The sequence below is a fragment of the Rhinolophus ferrumequinum genome, chromosome 17 (genome assembly GCF_004115265.2).
Source record: "Rhinolophus ferrumequinum isolate MPI-CBG mRhiFer1 chromosome 17, mRhiFer1_v1.p, whole genome shotgun sequence".
NCBI classification, from domain to species: Eukaryota; Metazoa; Chordata; class Mammalia; order Chiroptera; family Rhinolophidae; genus Rhinolophus; species Rhinolophus ferrumequinum.
This window is the reverse complement of record NC_046300.1, coordinates 4,739,774-4,758,681: the sequence shown is the minus strand read 5'-3', so window position 1 is coordinate 4,758,681 and position 18,908 is coordinate 4,739,774. Positions and strand designations below refer to the sequence as shown.

General features: G+C 50.2%; 1 protein-coding gene across 5 annotated transcripts in view; it reads right to left on the bottom strand.

The window, feature by feature from the left end:
- ITPR1 (inositol 1,4,5-trisphosphate receptor type 1) overlaps positions 1-18,908 on the bottom strand; it is a 295,697-nt gene that overhangs the window by 85,072 nt on the left and 191,717 nt on the right. For 2 of the 5 annotated variants that reach the window (XM_033132948.1, XM_033132949.1), the window contains 4 exons: positions 18,813-18,848; positions 17,595-17,642; positions 12,608-12,740; positions 10,419-10,609 (listed from right to left, as the gene is read on the bottom strand). In XM_033132948.1, coding sequence (XP_032988839.1) covers positions 10,419-10,609; positions 12,608-12,740; positions 17,595-17,642; positions 18,813-18,848 — 408 coding nt within the window. The remainder of the gene's footprint in view (positions 1-10,418; positions 10,610-12,607; positions 12,741-17,594; positions 17,643-18,812; positions 18,849-18,908) is intronic. The other 3 variants (XM_033132953.1, XM_033132952.1, XM_033132950.1) reach the window with 2 other exon arrangements.

The window sequence follows — 18,908 nt, the reverse complement described above, 5'->3', positions numbered from 1 at the left end:
CCCTCCACTTAAAGTGTGGTGACTGCTACAGAGACAAAGACCTCCACCTCTGCCCCGGGACCAAGAGCAAGCTTCCAGAGCAGGAGGCATTTCAAACAGCGCCTGGGCAGCATGCTGGGCAAAGGGACAAAGGGCACGTGCCACACGGAGCAGCGGCATCGGAGACTGTGACTGGCAAACGAGTGGGTGGAGCTGTGGACGACGAGCGTGGGGGGCGTGCGTGTGGAAGCTCAGGCGGGGCCAGGTCACGCAGGGCACCAGGGCGGCATGGATTCGGTCCTCTGTAGCAGTTTGTTAGGACAGGGACTAACATGAGGTGGTGACCCTGCAGACAGCGCTGTGGAAGGGAAATGCCCGGAGGCGGGGCTGTGCAGCGGGATAGGCTCTGTCAGCCAGCCAGGTGGAAGGCACCCGGGCTCGGAACCCTGACGACCCCACAGTGGCAGGTGGTGCCAATCCCAGCTCCTCCACAGCCGGTGGGGCCACTTTGGGCGTGTCATGTAACCTCCAGGTGCCAGCCGTCTGGCTCACTATAAATCCTAACTGAATGCAGACTGTATGACCACTGGAGTGTAGAGTGGGCTCAGAATGAGTTCCTGATGAAAAGCAAGAGGGAGGAAGCCAACGACATCCGTTTCCAGCTTGGGTGCCTGAGGAGTGGCAGTGGTAAGTCCACGGATCAAGATATGGAATAAAGAAGGCAGGTGTGGTGGAGGAGGGGAGCTGACAGGTGTGCCTGGGGTCACACTAACTGAGCGCTAACACAGGTGGGGAGTCACGGGGATTTGCACAGAAGTCTGGAATCCGCAGAGAGGTGGAGCCATGAGCCTGCCTCTGGGAGCTGTTGCCATAAATGGTAGCTGGATGTGACAGGAGTGGATGAGATCCCCCAGGGAGTTTGGAGGAAAAGATGACAAACAGGCCGGAGACCAGGCTTCAATACTTCAGATATTTTAGGCTTAAGTGTAAACGCTGCCCGGAAGACCCTGGGTTTGCCACTAGGAAAACCTCTGCAGGGGGCCATGAGGAAATGACTCACTCAAAACGTGCCCCGGGCAGGAGGGGCAAAGACGCCTGACAGATGAAAACTGCAATCTCGGGGGTCCGGACGCTCGGGCCACACACACATACCTGTGTTGAAAGGTGGTGAAAGGAGCGATGGGATACCCCCCAGGAGAGGCACTGAAGGAAAGGGGAGACTGCCTCCCAAACGGAAAGAAAAGGCGGAGCCCTCTCCTCCCCTGAATTCCCCTTTATTAGCTGAGCAAGTGACCCAAATACCTCGGGACTCAGGATCTTCGTCACCCGGTGAATATTTACCTAGAGCCTATCATTGCCACACCAGGGGGTGAACAGCACAGAAAGGTGGCAAGTCACGCTTCTCTTCCTCAAGCAGGTTCATATCTGAACTTCAAAGATTCAACGCGCTCAGGGGCTGGCAAAGGTTTTCTGCAAAGGGTCAAATGGTAAATATTTTAGGCTTTGTGGTCTATTCAGTCTCAGCTACAGCTACTCAAGTGCCCTTGTAGCATGAGAGCAGACATGACCAGGCCAAAGGAGTAAGTGTGGCTGTGTCCCAATAAAACTTTATTTACAAAAGCAGTCAGCCAGCTGGACTGGAAATGCCAGCCACAATGTGCCAAGCCCTGGACTGCCATGTCACACGCGGCAGGAAAGACTCTGTTGTCAGCCGGAAGGTCCATACCCAGAGTCATTATGGAAAACTGGGGAGACAGAGACCTGCTAGACCAGAAGGAAGAGAAAGAGGGAAAATCACGCCTTGTGGATGTAACAGGATACAGTGAGATGACGGCTCAACTTACTGCTCTTTTCAAGTCTTCTCTGACCTCTTTTTCTGCTGTTTAGTCAAACTTTGGAGACATCTCTTTTCAGAAACGAATTCCTGTACATGGGTTTTACAGGAAGGAAGGAAGATGTGTCCCAACCATGCAGCCCTCTGTAAGACGGAAGGACAGACACACATACTGTCTACTTTTGCCTAGACTGTGGGCTTGGCTGCTCAGGAAAGAAGAAAAATAAGGCAGGCTCTCCAACTCCTCTACAAGCACAAGCAGGGTACGCCCACCCGTCCCCTCAGGCCACCTCAGCAGGACTGTGCATCTTGTAACCCCAGTGACAAGGGGCCACGTGAACGTGGACAATCCCTGCACCGATTTCTTACCCTGAAGTGCCAAACTGAGCCAACAGTCCCTTGGAGGGTGGCAGTAAGGACCTGGGTGGAGAGGTGGGATATGTCATTGTCCCTTTCAGGAGAAGTCATTCAGGTCTCCTATTCCCAAGAAAGGTAACCACGTTTGAATTTTGAGTTTCCACCTTAAAATACAGATTTAGACCAGTAATCCTAAAAGACCCTTGTCCAATGACACGCCACTTTCCTGGGAATGAAAAGGAAGGATAAGGTGCATTGGTCCTAGGAATTATTTGGACCAAAAGGGAAGGAAAGACAAAGGCCCGGGTCAGGGAGCCTTAAGGACTTAAAGCCACAGAGTGACCGGCTGGTGGCCCTCGTTCGGCTCCGCCCACAACCCCTTCAGCACCAAAGCCAGGTCGTCTCCCAGCCTGTGGGCCTCGGGCATCTCTTCACACAGACATGGGTGGGGTGCGTGTGAAAACAACACAAAACAGACCCCCGGGCTCACTACACGAAAGCAAAAGACCAGAACTCAGATTTCGGACAGAAAACAAATAAAATGAAACCCTCTTTTAGATAATAAAAGTTTTCTTCATAAAAATCACCACCACATTTGAAGCTCTTTCTGTGACCCCGAGACCACATGAGGCACTTTCTGTGGGCCACACTCTCTGACCATCCCAGGAGCCCTGGCAGGTGGGCACCTCCAGTCAGGAGCCAGGCTGGGAGTTCAAGGACCGTGCCCCGAGGGGTATGGCAGGGCTGCACAGGGCGCCCTCACGCCACAATCTCCGCTTCCGCAGTCTGTCTGCTGGCCTGTGCCCTCCAGTTCATGTTACTGTTTAACGCACTTGACAACTGCAGAAGGGAGGGCCTTGGCTTTTCTAACCCTCGTTTTACAGATGAGAAAACTGAGTGTCAAAGTGTCGCGAGGAAGTCCAAGGTCATCCGGCTGGCAGGGGGCAGAGCTGGCATTCTGAGTAGGTGTTTCCACTCTGGAGGCCAAGCTCCTTCCCAGGCCCCAGGCCTCCCTCCCAGGGGTCTCCCCAGAAATGCGTGACCTTGCGCCACTGAGTCACCGACTCTCAAAGGGCGGCCCACAGGCAGAGTCTACACTCCTCCTTGAACCCAGGGGGGCGGCTTCACTGTTCAGACCCCTCTGGCTTCCCCTGAAGGGCACAGTCTCCAGGGAGCCTGCTGGGGCCAGGCCATCTGCCTCCCTCTATTTTCATGCCCACGGCTCCTACAGCTCCCAAGCTGGAGAAAGCGCCTTCTGACTCCACTGCTGGCTGAATACACTCCCACATGGACAAAACCTGAGGTCAGAAATCACGGCTTAGAAGTGACTCACTCCTGACTGCCCTGCCAGAAATGACACCCTTTTACATAACTTGCTCACACACCAACCTTTTCCACCTCCGCAGGGTAACTGCCCTGTCAAGTGAAGGCTGCTCTTCCTCACAAGCTGGCCCTGGAAAAACCAAAGCGCTCTTTCCACCCTCACCCGCTGCTACTGGGGTCAGAGGGAGCCCGGCCGCATGCTCTTCCCACCCTCACCCTGGCGGTGACTTCTGGAAGGGGTGGGAGAGTTCCTATCTAATGTTGGCCCTTCGGCTGACTCTGCAAGCCAGTTTCCTGACAGAGTACTTGCAACTCCAGCTGTGTACGTGCAGAAATGAAAGCTTTTGGGGTGTGTGTGTAGGCTAGACTTGGCATAGGAATACCCGTGGGCAGCCATTCAACATGCAAAACTCACTGTGCTTCTGCAACGGGAAGCAATTAGTCCCCCCAATTTTTTTTTTTTTGTATCTAGTCTGCTTAATTCACTGTGGGGTTCTCTTATGTGGTCACCCCAGCACATATACTCCCAAACATCTGTATTTGTTTAAAAAAAAAAACAAACCAAAAAAACTCCAAATACTTGTATGTTCCAGATGTACTTGACTCCTCCTCTTCCCCAGGTGAGCACAGCTCTGTTCTCCCGAAAGGAAGAGGAAGCGAGGGACCTTCCCCCGGGTGCCGGTGGGAACATCGCAGGAGGAAGGAACACAGAAATTGGCAAGGACTCGTAGGACGGATATGCGAGTGCCGTGAGGCTTACTGAGCTCTGCGTGTGCCAAGAATTAATTCATAAGCAAATGCTTATTTTATAGTTTCCCACTTGCCACAAAACAAGCAGAAAGGAAAGATTTCTTCTGGGGCTGGCAGGAAGGGGGTGGCACCGGAGTGGGGAGAAAGACAGCAGGAGTCACTCTTAAAGAGAAGTCTGATCCCATAGCTCAATGGTGTCACCCATTCCTGGGAAACCCCGGGGCAGTGGGACCATCTCCCTGTTCCCAGAAGCAGAGGGTCACCGTCAAGTCTGAGCTGCTCTGAGGTCGGAGGAGTTTTAGAGGCAATATCCATCCTCAAATGTCACTGTCGTCGGAGGAGTTTTAGAGGCAATATCCATCCTCAAATGTCACTGTCGTCAGAGAAGCCAGGGCAGAGACCGAAGACGCTGCAAGACTTGGGGCCACCGTCCCAGGAGTCCACTGTGCCAGGCCAGGAAGTAGTCTACGTTTGGCTTTCAGGCACTTCAGGGCTTCAGGAGATGATGTGACAGAGTCCAAGTTTTCTGAATACGGGAGCAAACACCATGGGAAGGTGCTGGCAAGACTGTACGTCTTATTTCTGGATTCCCATACACTGAACCCTCTCAGGTCTGGGCACTGAAGTTCAGAATTTCTGAAGGGCAATGGTTTCCAGTGACCTCATCCTCGAGGACAGGGTTGAATTTTCACCCGCCATCCAAAGGGGAAGGACATGAATTGACACTTCCGCAAAGATGGGCTTAAACCTCCAGGGAAAACCAAGCCCCTTCACTGCAGAAACAATGGTGTCTCCCTTTTTTGCAGCTGTAGCACCCAACGTGGGGGCTTGACTGACCCATGGTAGGTGCTCAATCAACTACAATGGTGATATGGGGGAGCCAGTCCCCAAAGGTGGCCCCCACAATTCCCTCTCTCTCACAACAAAAGGTAGAGCTTTTCTCCCCTCCCTCTGAAGCCAGGCTGGCCTCGTGACTGGCTTTGACCAACGGAATGTGGCAGAAGTGTCGTGCGAGGAATTCCAAGCCCAGGACTTAAAAGGATCGGGAGAGTCTACTTCCTGCTTCTTGAAACACTACTTCTTAGATTCCAGCCACCATGCTTGAAGAAGCCCAAAGCACAGGGACAGGCCACGTGGGGGAGAACCAAGGTGCCAGCCCCAGCTCAGCTCTCAGCTGAGGGCCAGCTCCTCGAGTCAGAGCCATACATTCCAGCCCAACCCAGCCCGAGGATGGGAGCCTCAGCCAAGATCAGTGGAGCAGAAGAACCGCACAGCTGAGCCCACACCACAGAACCATGACAGGTGTCAGAAGAGCCATTTCGTTAAGCCGTAAGTCCTGAGACGGTTAGTTCCTCAGCGATAAGACAACTGAAATGGGGCGAGGGAGGAGGGGCCAAGAGGCACAGGGTTTTTCTCCTGGGCTCTGTGTCACTCTGGAGGCCTCAGTACGTCATCACCCTCCCTGAGCTCTGTTTCCTCGTCGCTGTGACAGGGATACCTGTGCCCTGCACACCTCACAGCACAACGGGGACACGCAGATGACAGAGCCTGAGCGAAAGGACTTTGTACACAGTCGTCCAAGATACTTGTCTTCTCTACTGAGCTCAGCAGCCGGGAACCCACTTACCCCTGTCTTTGGAGATGACAGGAGTTACTGTGTAAGGAGGAGAAAGCCATCTTCCTTTACAGGGTACCAGCCGCGTTCCTCAGATCTTTACCATCATTCTGAAGAAAGAAGCCATGACAGGCAACAGGCAAGGAGAAGTTTGGGGAGCCAAATAGCCTCGGGTCAAATCTTGACTTTGCTACTTATTGGTTGTGTGATTTGGGGTAAGTTCCTGAACTAGGGGGCGTTTTAGTTCCCACATCCATGGAAAGGGCTGAGCACACAGCACGGACCTCATAGGGAGGTTGTGGGGATTCAGGGAGATGATGCCTGGAAAGCACTTAAGTGTATTTCCTGGCCCAGGAAGCACTTTGTAAATGTTGGTTGTTATCATCATTATGGTTTTTACTTTAAGTTTTAAAGGATCACACAGTAAAACTGACTTTTTTGGGGTACAGTTCTACAAATTGTCACATATGTATAGATTTGTGTGGCCACCAGCAAAAGGACGACACACGACAGTGTCATCGCCCCAAAACGCCTTTGTGCTATTCCTTTAGCATCCAATTCTCCCCTCACCTCTACCTGACAAACACTGACCTCCCTCTCTGCAGTCTTTTCCTTTCGAGCGTGTCATGAAAATAGAGCCATACAGTGTGTCACCTTTTGAGACTGGCTTCTTTCACTCCGCATCCTGCCTTTGAGATGTGCCCAGACCACGGCATGTATCAAGACTCATCCCGTTTTATTGCTGAGTGGTGTTCTGCTGTGTGGATGGACCATCATTTGTTCAATCACCGGATTTTAAAAAATGATTTCCACAGACCAGGGAAGACTTCAGAAATGGAACCAGCCAGCCATCGCTACTGGGTTCTAAGAATTCCCGGGAAAACATCTAATAATTGCCACTAAGTCCTGACTCAAAGTTGCAAGGCCCCAGGAGTCCGCACGTAGGTCTCACACTCGCTAGACACAGGAACAGAAACCCAGGGCTAACTTCCCTCATCCCACACAAAATGGGGCTGGAAGGCAGGTCTCATTCCCCCATCGTTCTCTGTGAGAAACAAGTGCCAAACTCGGGGGGCCGGTGCTGCCGGGGAATCCCGCCTGACCACAGAGCAATTTCCCTTCCTAAGACTGGAGCACATCCTCACTCTGAACAGGAAGTGATAACAGGCGGTGAGTTCCCGCTGGAACCCACCCCACCTTTACTGGATTACAGCATGTCGGCAATCATTAATGGCCACAACTGCAGTTCTAACCCAACTCTAACTTCTCAGCTGGTCACGGACTACTTTGAACTGGCTTCTCTCAAGTAACATGAAACTTTGAATCACTCCCCCCGGGGCGTCAGGTTCTGCGTCCTTAACTGGCCTCAGACGCCCCAAGTTCCACATCATTTTCTCCAGAAAGAGAAGTTCAGGGCCAAGGGGATCTCATGCACCAACTTGAGGCTAGCATAGTTTCCTGGAACCACAGGGCTCTAATGAGGTGGTAGCTTAGGGTTAGATTCTCCCCTCCAATCCTGGGGATCACAGAAGGGGCGGAGGGGAGAGGGAGGCTCGGAGGGAGGGAGGGAGGGAGCGTGCTCGCCCTCAGTGCCGTGTCCTCTGTCCTGGCAGGGCACGCAGGCCACCACACCCAGATCCACCCACTCGCGAGCTCACTGCCTCCCTCGGGACAAAGCAGCTCGCCTCCCGGACAGCCTGAACGACTGGAGCTCAACCATGGCATTTCATCTGGAGCCTGATCACATGAATAAGAAATGTGTGAAAACATGAAACTAATATTCATAATTACTTTACAAGATAAAGAACTTGAAGGAAAAACAGATTCTGTGTGCCTTGCCATCCCCATCAGGGTACGCTGTGAAAAACACGGCAGCTCGCCAGCCAGCCAGCCTCAGCCTCAGCCCCGAGCCTGCTCCACGCTTCATTACTCCTTAATTAACAGTGTCTTCAGACGCCCAGTCATCCAGACTCTTCACAGCCCTGACAGCCAACTGGGACCTCCAACCTCAGCTCCCGCAGCCAATCAGGTGCCACCCCCAACATTCACTAGCTATCAAGGATCGAGGCACCAGCCTGGAGCAGGGGGTGTTGCAGCAGTCTCCACTCATGAGATCCTGTGCCTCACCCCTGTACCCCACTGGGTTCAGGATCTCTTTCTCTTCCCATTTTTTTTTCACTGAGGTATAGCTTAGGTGCAGTAAAGCACACCTATTTTAACTGCATGGCTCACTGAGTTTGAAACACACACACACACACACGCAACCACCACCTAGACCATCTACTGCGCCCCCAAAGGCTCCCCTCTGTGTCCCTGCTAGCAGGCATCCTCTCCCAGCGACGACCAGCTTGGTCACAGATTCATTTTGAGTTCAGGCTTTCAGGAGCTCGGCCCTGAATGAGTGCTAATTAGTTTCCTCATTGTCGGACTGCCTCCTTCTGGGCACTGCATTCCTCAGTTTATCTGCCCTACATGCCAGATTTAGAGTCCGTAAGTAACAGCTCCAAGGTCCCTTGGAGGGCTGGCCTGCTGCTGTGCAAAGCCCGGCCCCGTCCACCCTCCCCGACTCGCTGTTCCCGTCTCACAAGCACACCTGCCGTGGGCCTCGTCCCCCACGGCCCAGCCACGTGCCCAGCCCACCATTCACACCCATGGCTCTCCTTCACAGCCCACCTCACCCAAAGCCTGTCAGCAGCTCCTCGCACAAGCATCCTTACTGAGGGTCCGCGAGCGACAGCCCCTGCCTCTGGGAAGGCCCCACACATGCATCTCGAGACCCCGCTTCCTGTGTGCGTGCAAAGGCACCCTGCACCCTCGCTAGATTTTCAATCTTTAAGTTTCTGGGATTTCTCAAATTAGCAAAGCTTTAAGAAAAATAGGGGCAGGAAGGGAATGACTTAGGGTTTCCAACTTCTTATTTGGCCAATTGAGGAAAAAACAAACCAGAACTGTCACCCACTATCAACACCATTTCATAAAAGATATTGGAGCTAAAAAAAAAATAAAATAAAAAATGGAGAGACTACAATCTCCGAATAAAATGGTCACAGTCCTTCAAACGGATTATCTGGTAGAGGAAAAACTCGCCACACTGCCCTCATTTTTCACCTCTGGCCATGCCTGGAGAAGCTTCTCACGGACTGGCTGGCTCCAGCACCTGGAAACCACTGCACTGCACTTCCCCAGTCGAGAACCACGTAGCGAGGAAGCACTCAATAAATGCTGAGGTCACTGATGTAGTTACTGGAATCACGTGGTTCAGAGACAAGGAGGGTCGCAGCCCGGCTTCCATCTCCGCACAGGCACTGGACACCACGGACAGAGCAGTGAGGGGACGACAGGCCTGCAGGACCCACCCCGACTTGCATCAGCCTCACGTGTGACAAATTCAAACGCCAGTCCCAACGCACTACAACGCAGGAGCCCATGTGACGACCCAGACATGCAGTGGCCCCTGCCATGGGCGCGAGTCTCGACTTCGTGCTTGCGTAACGATGGACTCGACAGGTATGTGTCGAGGTGACCGGGCACTGAGGGTGAGGAGACGGGGCCACCAGACACGCAGACAGGTGTGCCGATCGTGCAAGGGGTAGGGCGCCTGGCTGGAAGAGCGAGTGGGCGCTGAAATCAACCTGTGCTCCCCTTGCCCAGCCGGGGGCCCTGGCCTGGGGCGCACCTGCCCACAGCGAGAAACACCCTTTCCTAATTGGCACAAAGAACCAAAGCTTCATTAGTCCGGACTCTGGATTTAAATTCAAAACCAAGAACATGATGTCAAGTCAAATATATACATAAGGGTGAATTGCAATGTATGTAAGTGATGTCGAGAAAGCTGTTATCAAAATATATACACAGCTACGTAAACCCTTATTCAGAGAGCCTAGGAAGACGAATGCATGAAGAAGGGAGTATTAAAAATATTTAAAGGAATCATTTTAATTGCCATTTCTACATGAAAATTACGTATATGTTATGGAAATTCATTAAAATTGCTTCTTTAAGGACCAAGTATTATTCTAGTATTTATTGTTTCAAAGTATATACTATGCCCAGCTAACAAAAAATCACGTACTTATCTTTGACTAGCCTAGCCTGGCTTTTCTGTATTAGCTCACATTGCTTTGGTTTTCTTGAACTGTTCAGACAAAAGACAGAGAAATTTATGGTAATAGCTGCAGTGTCTAATGATATAAAAATGAAATCTGAACAGCACACACAGTGGAAACTCCTTTCTGGTCATCTTGTGGTGGGACTGTCCATGACTGTGCATAAAAACCGTAAATATACTTCATCAATCATTCACTGAATAAACTTTGATGGAGTACCTACTATGCCCCAGGTCCCGGGCCAATTTTCTTTGCCCATCCTCCGCATTTCATCTATTTGCAATTGTGACCCATGTTTTGGAACCAAGTCTGAACTAGGACTTGACTGACCACAGCAAGGGCTCGACAGAATTCACTTTTCAGAACAACAGAATCTGATGCTGTAAGAACGAGCTGTTACTCATACAAGAGTCTCGGCACCACCTGGGCACCGGCAGCCACACCCCCTTCCTACCTGTATGGTGGTGTTGCCCCCTTCCAGAAGGGCGATGGCCAGCAGAATGCTCTCGTGGAACACTCGGTCACTGGACGCGTTCATTATGAGGTCGATGACGAGATTGGAGGCCCCCTCCTTGTCAAGGTGGCACTGCACCTCAGCCAGGCTCATCTCCCCCCTGCTCATGGCGCTGGACCCGGAACCGGCCCCTGGGAAGATGGAATATTGTTCTTATGAACCACAACCACAGCAGCTGACATTTACTGCTATCACTGTGTACCGACACTTTAGGAACGAATGCTTTGAGGGCATTGTTTCTCTTAACTTTCTCAACTACTCCACGTGGAAGGTACTGATTATGAGCACAAACATGAAGTCACTCGTCCGAAAAGTCCCACTGTGTCAGTAGCAGAGATGTTATTTGAATGCAGGCTGATGAGATGAAGAACAGTACTTTTCCAGCGTGCAACCACAAGCATCAAGCCAAGACTGTCCCTTACGTTACAATACAGTGACTTGGGGCAGAGTCGTTAAGAACTGCTTTAAGAGAGGAGCCAAACTTAAACACTTCTCTGAACACTCCTAAGAAAACACAGGCTGTAAGGATCACGTCAGCTCTCTTTCAAACAAATCCATCCTAGCCCCAAACTCACCCTTCCACATCACGTAGCTGTTCATTTGTTCATTCATTCATCCATTCATTCATTCAATAAATATTTGAGTGCTGGGCGTAGAGCCACAGCCATGGTGGGGGGTGGGGAGTGAGCAGAACAGACGGAGCTCCATCCTCAGTGACCTTCAGATGACGTGAGTAGCCTTAAGAGGAGGAGGCTCTGCCCCTCAGAGCATGGATGGACTGTGTGTGTGGACAGTGCCTGTTTGAGAACTTGCATTGTTACTGGCAAGAACTGAACCCACAACGTACATGGGAAAATGGGCCCATCAACTTCCGAAAATGGAAAACCACCTCTGTCCTTCCCTGCAGAGATCAGCTCGAATGCCACCTCCTTCCTGCAGCGTCGTGACTGTCTGATCCATTAGGTGTGCAGTGCAAGATGGGATGCACATCTTTCTGCAGTTTCTTAAAGCAGAATCTGCCTCTGATGCATTTCTAACTGTCCTCCCCCACCCCCCACCATGATGCTTCTCCAGGGCCACACATATTTGTTGAATGACCTCACTACAGAAAGCAAAGAGGAATCCGTCTGAGATGTTGTGTGAACAAATTGTGCTTTAGAATCACTTTGGAACTTTTGGAGGAAAAGCTGAGGTCCTGTTCTGGGGACGGCTTGAGAACTGCAGCTTCGCACGCTCCGTGAACTGAGCCGACACGCTTCAAGTTTTCATCTGGTGAGAAACCCAAGATCCCTCCCCAGAAGCTGCTGGGATCAATCTATTCAGCACCTAGTATTTCTGTGCTGCCTACAGAGCCTAGCAAACATCACTGTAAGACAAGAAATCAGGCGACTCAAATTTGTGTTTCGAGTACTGCGCTCCCCACCCCCTTAAAACCAAAACTAACACCCACAGTTGAGTCCGGCATCTCTGCTATTTCTACCTATAATTGTGCTTACGATGTTTTGGAACCCTTTAAGGATTTGCTTCTAAGATTTCCATATAGGGACTTTTTTTGGACAAAGCCCCATGAGAGTTTGGGGAAGCCCCGACATTGGAATGAGATAACACTGGGTTCAAATTGTAGACCCCTCATGAACAAGATTCATTTCCTGTTAAACTGGGGTAATGACAGTAGCTACCACATCAAGGGTACCGTGAAGGAGAAAATGAGACAAGGCATGCAAAAGGCTTAGGAGAGACCTTGGTCCTTGATAAATATACAAGACCTGGTAGCTTCACCGTCCTCACTGCCAACATCATGGTCACCTGATGGGACAACGTGAGTCTCAAAGACCACAAGAAGACATGTAATAAAGCCAAGTTCCTTGAGTCATTCAGAAGTCACCCAGAGGGCACTGCATGGGAAAGAGGGGCAGCAGGTTTAGCCAATATCTAACTGCAGAGACATGTTTTGAGACAGTCCAATGTTTTGATGGCAGACCAATGACAAAACAGGTTGCTCAAAAATACACTTGCGCCACAAATGCCATCTGTTCAAGTTTCGACGTGCTGAGCAGACAGACACACGCAGCTCTCCTGGGGGCACACCAGTTCACACGTGCAGCTGGTTAGCACACCACACAGCCTACCTCCTCCCCCAGGCTTGCTGGGTCCTCCTGGAGACAGCGGGCCATTGCCAAAGCTGGTGAGGCTCTCTCTTCTTCCTGAAGGTCTGATGTTTCCATAGTAACGGTTGACCAAAATTTGCCTGAGCGCCTCACCCTTAATTCAAACAGGATATTGAAATCAGGTTCTGAATTTAATGCATAACTGAGCGACTAATATTCAAAAAGCACAGGGGTACTTAGTTATAATTGGCTCAGTTTCACTCAGTGAAAAAAACAAATTATTAACAAAAGCATCTGGAAACTCTAAAGTTAACTTCTTTAATATTTTCTCAGAAAACTGGATCATAAAAAAAAAGGCAGCAATCTAGTATATTAAATATTTGAAGCACTCTCTCACACAGTGATAAAGGTAGAACGTTAATTTTGAAGGGCAACTAACAATAACAAAAACAAACAAAAAAGTACCTTTGGGGTAAGCCAATAAAAATTGGGTAAATTGAAAATTTTACAGGTCACCTTCCACAGAGCAATATAAAAATGTTACTGAAGCACAGGGCTGAGTCCCAAGATCCTATGAAAATATTAAGATATCTGAATAAGAGAGTATGATGAAATAAGTTGAACGTAAGCCTTTCTTATAGAAATAGTGGGCCAAGAGAAGAAAAATTATGCTATAGAAAATAAATTAGTGGCCGATATCAGATATGTCAATCAGAAAATAAGCATCATGGAAGAAATAACACTTGAAACAATTTGCTTTGAAACAATAGGGGAGGTGGGGAATAAGAAAGGGTGTAAATGAAACAAGAGGGGGCACGAGCTTATAGTTTCGAAGCTGAGTTACAAATGAGGGTTCTCAAAACTCTTCTGACATCTTTTGTGGAGATTTGAGCATTTCCATAATAAAAAGTTTAAAAAATATAGATAGCAAAGGAATTCTGGACAGGGGCTGTATCACTCTTTCCCACATCTCCAACTGAAAAACATAAAACTTTGTTCTCTAATCCCGGGCACGGGCAAAGCAGCACAAAGCAGCAGGATATCTCCAGCTCTATTTCACTTGCAGTTATGCTGCGGGACTCCAGACCAGCTCCCAATCTGGAAGTTTCTACAAGCCAAAGGCTGTATGGATTTCCCCGACTCCTTCCCAGGGACAAAGCCATAAGGCGTGGCGTTGCTCTGGTACATCATGGAGAGAGGCAAGTGAGAAACGTCTAGCAGAGAGAAGTATCAAAATCTTGCAGGTCTCTAAAACGGAGGCTCGGGAGTCCTTCGAAGAGACCTGCAACTGTAACGTGAGTCAGAAGAATTTAAGGTGATTCCTTAATAAGCTCTGAGAATAGGTCTGGGGACTTCAAGCAAAGTGTGTGCGCAACAAGATGGGAGGGAGCGGGGCCCTGCGGGTGGTGGGGAGGCCAAGGGCCCCTGTAAGGTGCCAGGGCCACTGCCCGATCTTCTCCTGTTTTAATCCATGCTGCTGGGCAAAGACTCCGGGGACAAACTGGGATGGGGTACAAAAGAGAAGGAAGGGGGGGCTGATTTTTAAACGAAAGTTCAGGGAATTAAAAAAGAAAAATCTCCCTTTTCCTCTCTTCATTCCACCCACAACTATGTCTCTTATTGTAGTTCTGCAAAGGAGGGAGTTTCTATTGGCTCAGGAAACTCATTTCTGACCTCAACCAACTGCAGATTCGAAGTTCTGAGAGTGCTTCCAACGGGGAAGCGATTTGTGGTGTTTTCAAGTACTTTTTGAATAAACTGCCTTTGGTACAATATTCCTTCATGGCTTAGAAAACCACATTTTAGTAAAATGAGCAAGTTTTTCTGCTGCTCAAGTAATCAGTACCTTTACAAACCCATCAGCACTGCCCCAAGCTGTCACCAAGAGCATGGTGATTTGAAAGGATGACTTCACAAGAGAAACACTTCAAAGGAATTTTCAAGAAAGCCCACTAAGAAAGAAAAAGGGGAAAGAAAAGGTCACCCCCATGTTGACCTTGAAAGTAATAGATTAAATGCGATTTCCCCTTTTCAACTAGTGATGCCGGCAGCTGATGGTCTTTCAATAAGATGCAGACTTGGAGCCCCCAAGAGGGAGGGTTGGCAGCAAACCATCCTCATGCTCTGATCCCCTTTGACCCAGGACGTTGTTTGACAGATGCCTAGCTGGGGTGAGACATGGAAGCCGCAGTCACAGAAGACGGCCCATGGAGCCATCACGGCAAGAAGAGGGGAGGTCACAGGGTGGAATGGCCAGGTGACTACGACTCCCCCCCCTTTCAGGGAAGTCCCCACCAGAGCCCTGGCACTACAGTTCCAAAGGCCGGAGCCACTTAGTTAGATTTTCTGCTCCGTGTGGTTTTCAGGGTCACTGGCAGGAGCCTGGACATTTTGCAATTGAGGAAGCAGGAGATAAAGAAAGGGACATGTGCCATTCAGGAACACATGGACACCCAGGAACAGGAACTTGTGCAGCCTGGATGCCAAACCCGTTACATAGGGATCTCACATCACCATTTGGCTTCTCATTCCCCAGAAAACCCCTAGCAGTTACCATAGCAATGGATGCAGCCAATGGTACATTTTTTTCCCCATAAGAGATTATGAAATGTGCTCATGGAAAACACACACACACACACACACACCACCCCACAAACTTTTATTTTTTTCCCCCTCTTAATTATAAGGTTTTGGCCCATATTCACCTCACTTTCTCTCCACACACCAAAAATTTTAAACTGCAAGAAAAAAAAAATAAATAAATAAAAGAAAATCAGGGAGCATGTGGGATTTTTTTTTTTTAAAGAGAGATTTCTGAGAATTTTAGGTAAAAGGGGGCAGAAAAAGAAAATGGATAAGCATTACTAGAAGTTATACAAATCCCTAGCGTGAAAACTTAGATTCAAGGAGAATTGTTTTTCTGAGCCAGTGGATTAATTTAGGAAAAATTAAAATCTGAAGAGAAAATCCTCCCTAACCATCTTGATATAAATTACTCAGCAGCACCGAGCTATTTCCGGGGTGCCAGGCTGAAAAGCCTGACTGCAGAGAAGGAAAAATGGCTTCCCAAATGACGTCACTTCTTCAGCTGTAATGTTTGGCCACGCAACCCTTATGAAAAAAATAATACTAGTTTTTTCCAGCAGTTTACACCTACAGTGTGCAAGCAAACATCAGATGCTTGCCTCTGATAAGAAATTCCACACACGTTATTTATTACCGAAGACTGAGAAAAGGCAGCGAGTTTCATTTACAGCATGTGTCATGTTACAACACTGCCACGGAGTCACGAAACCAGGTTCCTGCCTTGCAGCTCTGTTCAAAAGAGAGTTTCGTTTCTATCAATGAGACTGGTGGCTAAAGAATTGTGTAGGGAACACGGCCGAGGGCTGAATCAGGCACCAAGGAGTTAATAATGCCCACAAGCAAAGGTGAGAAAAAGTGACCTTTTGATTTCCCAGGTTCTAGCCAGTTAAAAATCCTGTGCTTGGGGAAAGATCAGGAAAGATAACCCCCATCATAGGAGCAGTGAGCTTTTCACACCTTCTGAGCCTTTCACACCTTTGTCAGCACTGAGACATGGCCTCAGTTTAAAAATACCATCCTTTTCAGCAAACCCCTGAAGGTCGCCATTGCGAGGTGACTACACGGCAGACAGTGGTTAAGGCTCCTCACTGTGGTCCTGCTTCAGCGCTGTTATCACCCCCACTTTACAGCAGAGGAAACGGGGGCACCGGGAGGTGAAACGCCTCGCGAAGGGAGACTCGACCCTGTCTGTAATCACACACCTCAGGCAGAGTTCAGTACCCCATCTCCTGGGGGCGTGGGGCACCAGAGCTTCTGACACCTCGGACAGGCGAGGATGGGAAATGCATGAAGGCCCTGTGCCCATGGTCCCAGCTGCTGGGCATGTAGGATGCTCGAGGGGAAGGGCTAAATGCCAACCTCTTGGGAGTCACTCTTTGGTCATCGCCTGAGAAATCACAATTTGTCAGACAACGAACAGGGTCTGGGACGTGGTGGCATGGGACAGGGGCTACCCATTTATCTCAGGCATGAATCCTCCGGGACACGGACGATTCCAGTGACTGCTCATTTCCTAACGCCATGACGCTGGGGAGGGCACCTAACCTCCCCAACACTGTTTCCTCATCTGTGAAATGGGGATGAAGGCTGTGTCGCTGGGTCAACATCAGCAGTAAAATCGGTGCGTTAACATAAGGAGAAGTCTGAGCATAGCAGTCGGCACAATTCAGGCGCTCAGAAACCCGGGACATCGGGTTACCTTCCAAACACAGGTAACGTGCAATCAGCGCCGGTCGGTGTGCTGACGACATGCGTAGCTTCCTAGGAAACAGCCTCAGCGACACACAGCGCCGTAAGGAAGTATCTGCCCTTGGCCTGGGGATTCCCTCCCAGAAACCTATCCAGAGGCAGACTTTCCTGCCCAAGGACAAAATCACAACCCACTGGTTAATCTGTGGAACTTTTGGCAGCTGACGACTTTCAGACACTTTCAAAGAAAATGCTCCGATGTCATAGCGCATGATGAAAGCTGTACGCTGAGAAGGACCCGATGACAATGACGGAGCGTGTGTGCTGACACACATCCTCACGTGTCAGAAAGTGGGCAGAAGGAAACAGTAAGTCGCTTTCAGGGATAGGTGCTGTAACTAGGAAACTTGCTGTCATTTATACTTTATTACAAATTATCCATAGTGATCGTCAGTTACTCACAGAGAAAATAATTTTAAGGCTTCGCCTGAATAGAAAGCCAGACAGAAGACAGGACCTGTAAGCCTGACCCGGGCCTTATCTGGAGACTGGCTGGGTGTTGTGCTTAGAGCAGGTGGCTAACAGGTGGAATCGTGGGTCCGTTTGATTTATACAAATGGCTGTGACTGGTCCTGAGCCAATGAACGCTTAGCCATATCAACAACAACAAAAGTGGTCTTTAGTCACAGTGTGGGGCTGAGCCAGCACCCAGCACCCAGGACTACGTACGTACCCTTTTATGGTCTTCCAGTTGCCTCAGGGGTGGACTCGCCTCCTGCTCCTGTCAAGCACGCAGAAATTCCATTTTGAGTGCACACTAGGGACACTGCCACCATCAGCATCCATCACAGACACACAGCGGGCGCTCGCAGACAGCCGAGACTCACACGGAGGGGACGGGACGCCTTCTGCTTTGCCTCAGCTAAACGTCAATGGCCCATCACTCGGCACACGGTTTGACAGGCAGCCCGTCCCCCAACCCTTGGGCACTGCTGAAAACGAGCGGGCACGTGACTTTGGTCAACATCATTTTTTTGCCAAGATTATGAAAAGGAAGTCCTATATTATGTATTTTTTACAGGAACCCCAAGGGGTTATAATGCAACACTCAACGGGGCAGGTCCTTCTGGCTCAGACAAGCATGCCCGCACAGCACACGCGTGAGAACGTCACTGGGACACCACTGAGCACACAGTCACGGGATGCTGGCTGTCCCCAGCAACAGTGCACGGCATGCTAATCAAAGCTGCCAACGATGGAGGGCCCTGGTCGGTGTCGCCATGGAGCTGCCCGCCCACCGCAGCTCCGCCGGCTGGTTATCTGTTTGGTCCTTAAGGTTCCCAGACTCTTCCCAGCGCCGTGCACCTCCTCTGGCTTCCACCCCTGCGATCTGAGATCAGCTTCTGAGAGCCAGTTTGGATCCTTGACAAGATGCCTCCCCAAAAAACTTCTCTATGGCTTGAGATGCCTCAATTAATTCCAGCCCCTCATTTAGTAAGTGTAGCTACTGACAGAGGACAGACCCCACTGGGGAAGCACAACTCTACAGGCAGCTTTCACCAAAACTGCACCTTCACCCCCAGAACCTTACATTCCCGTGATCTTGGCACCGGACCCCGAGTCTAGTTCATATGGCAACAGAAGGGGCTTGGCATCCCAGAATTTCTCAACGGAACCCCTCAAGACCGAGAGGACAGCTCCGGGTGAGGGCCTGCAGAGAGCCACCCCCTCAGCTGCGGGGGCCTTGGGTTCAGCTCCAGCTGCTCAGAGTGTTTGCTGCTGTCCCCAGAGCCACCTCAGTGACAGCAACAAGCAGTTCCCGGCCAGGCCAGGCACCTCCCTCCCCTCCTCCCACTGGGACAGGCACGTCTCCACGACAACTCAGACACTTAGGACAAGCGAGGAGCACCCGTATTTGCTGGCATCGCAAATATCGGTGAGCAACACACACCTCTGTGGAGTTCTCAGGGTCCGGAGCTTGTGGCAGCTGGTTGGGAGTAAAACAAGGCAGGTTAGCTATGGCACGTGCATCCTGCAGGCCACAAAG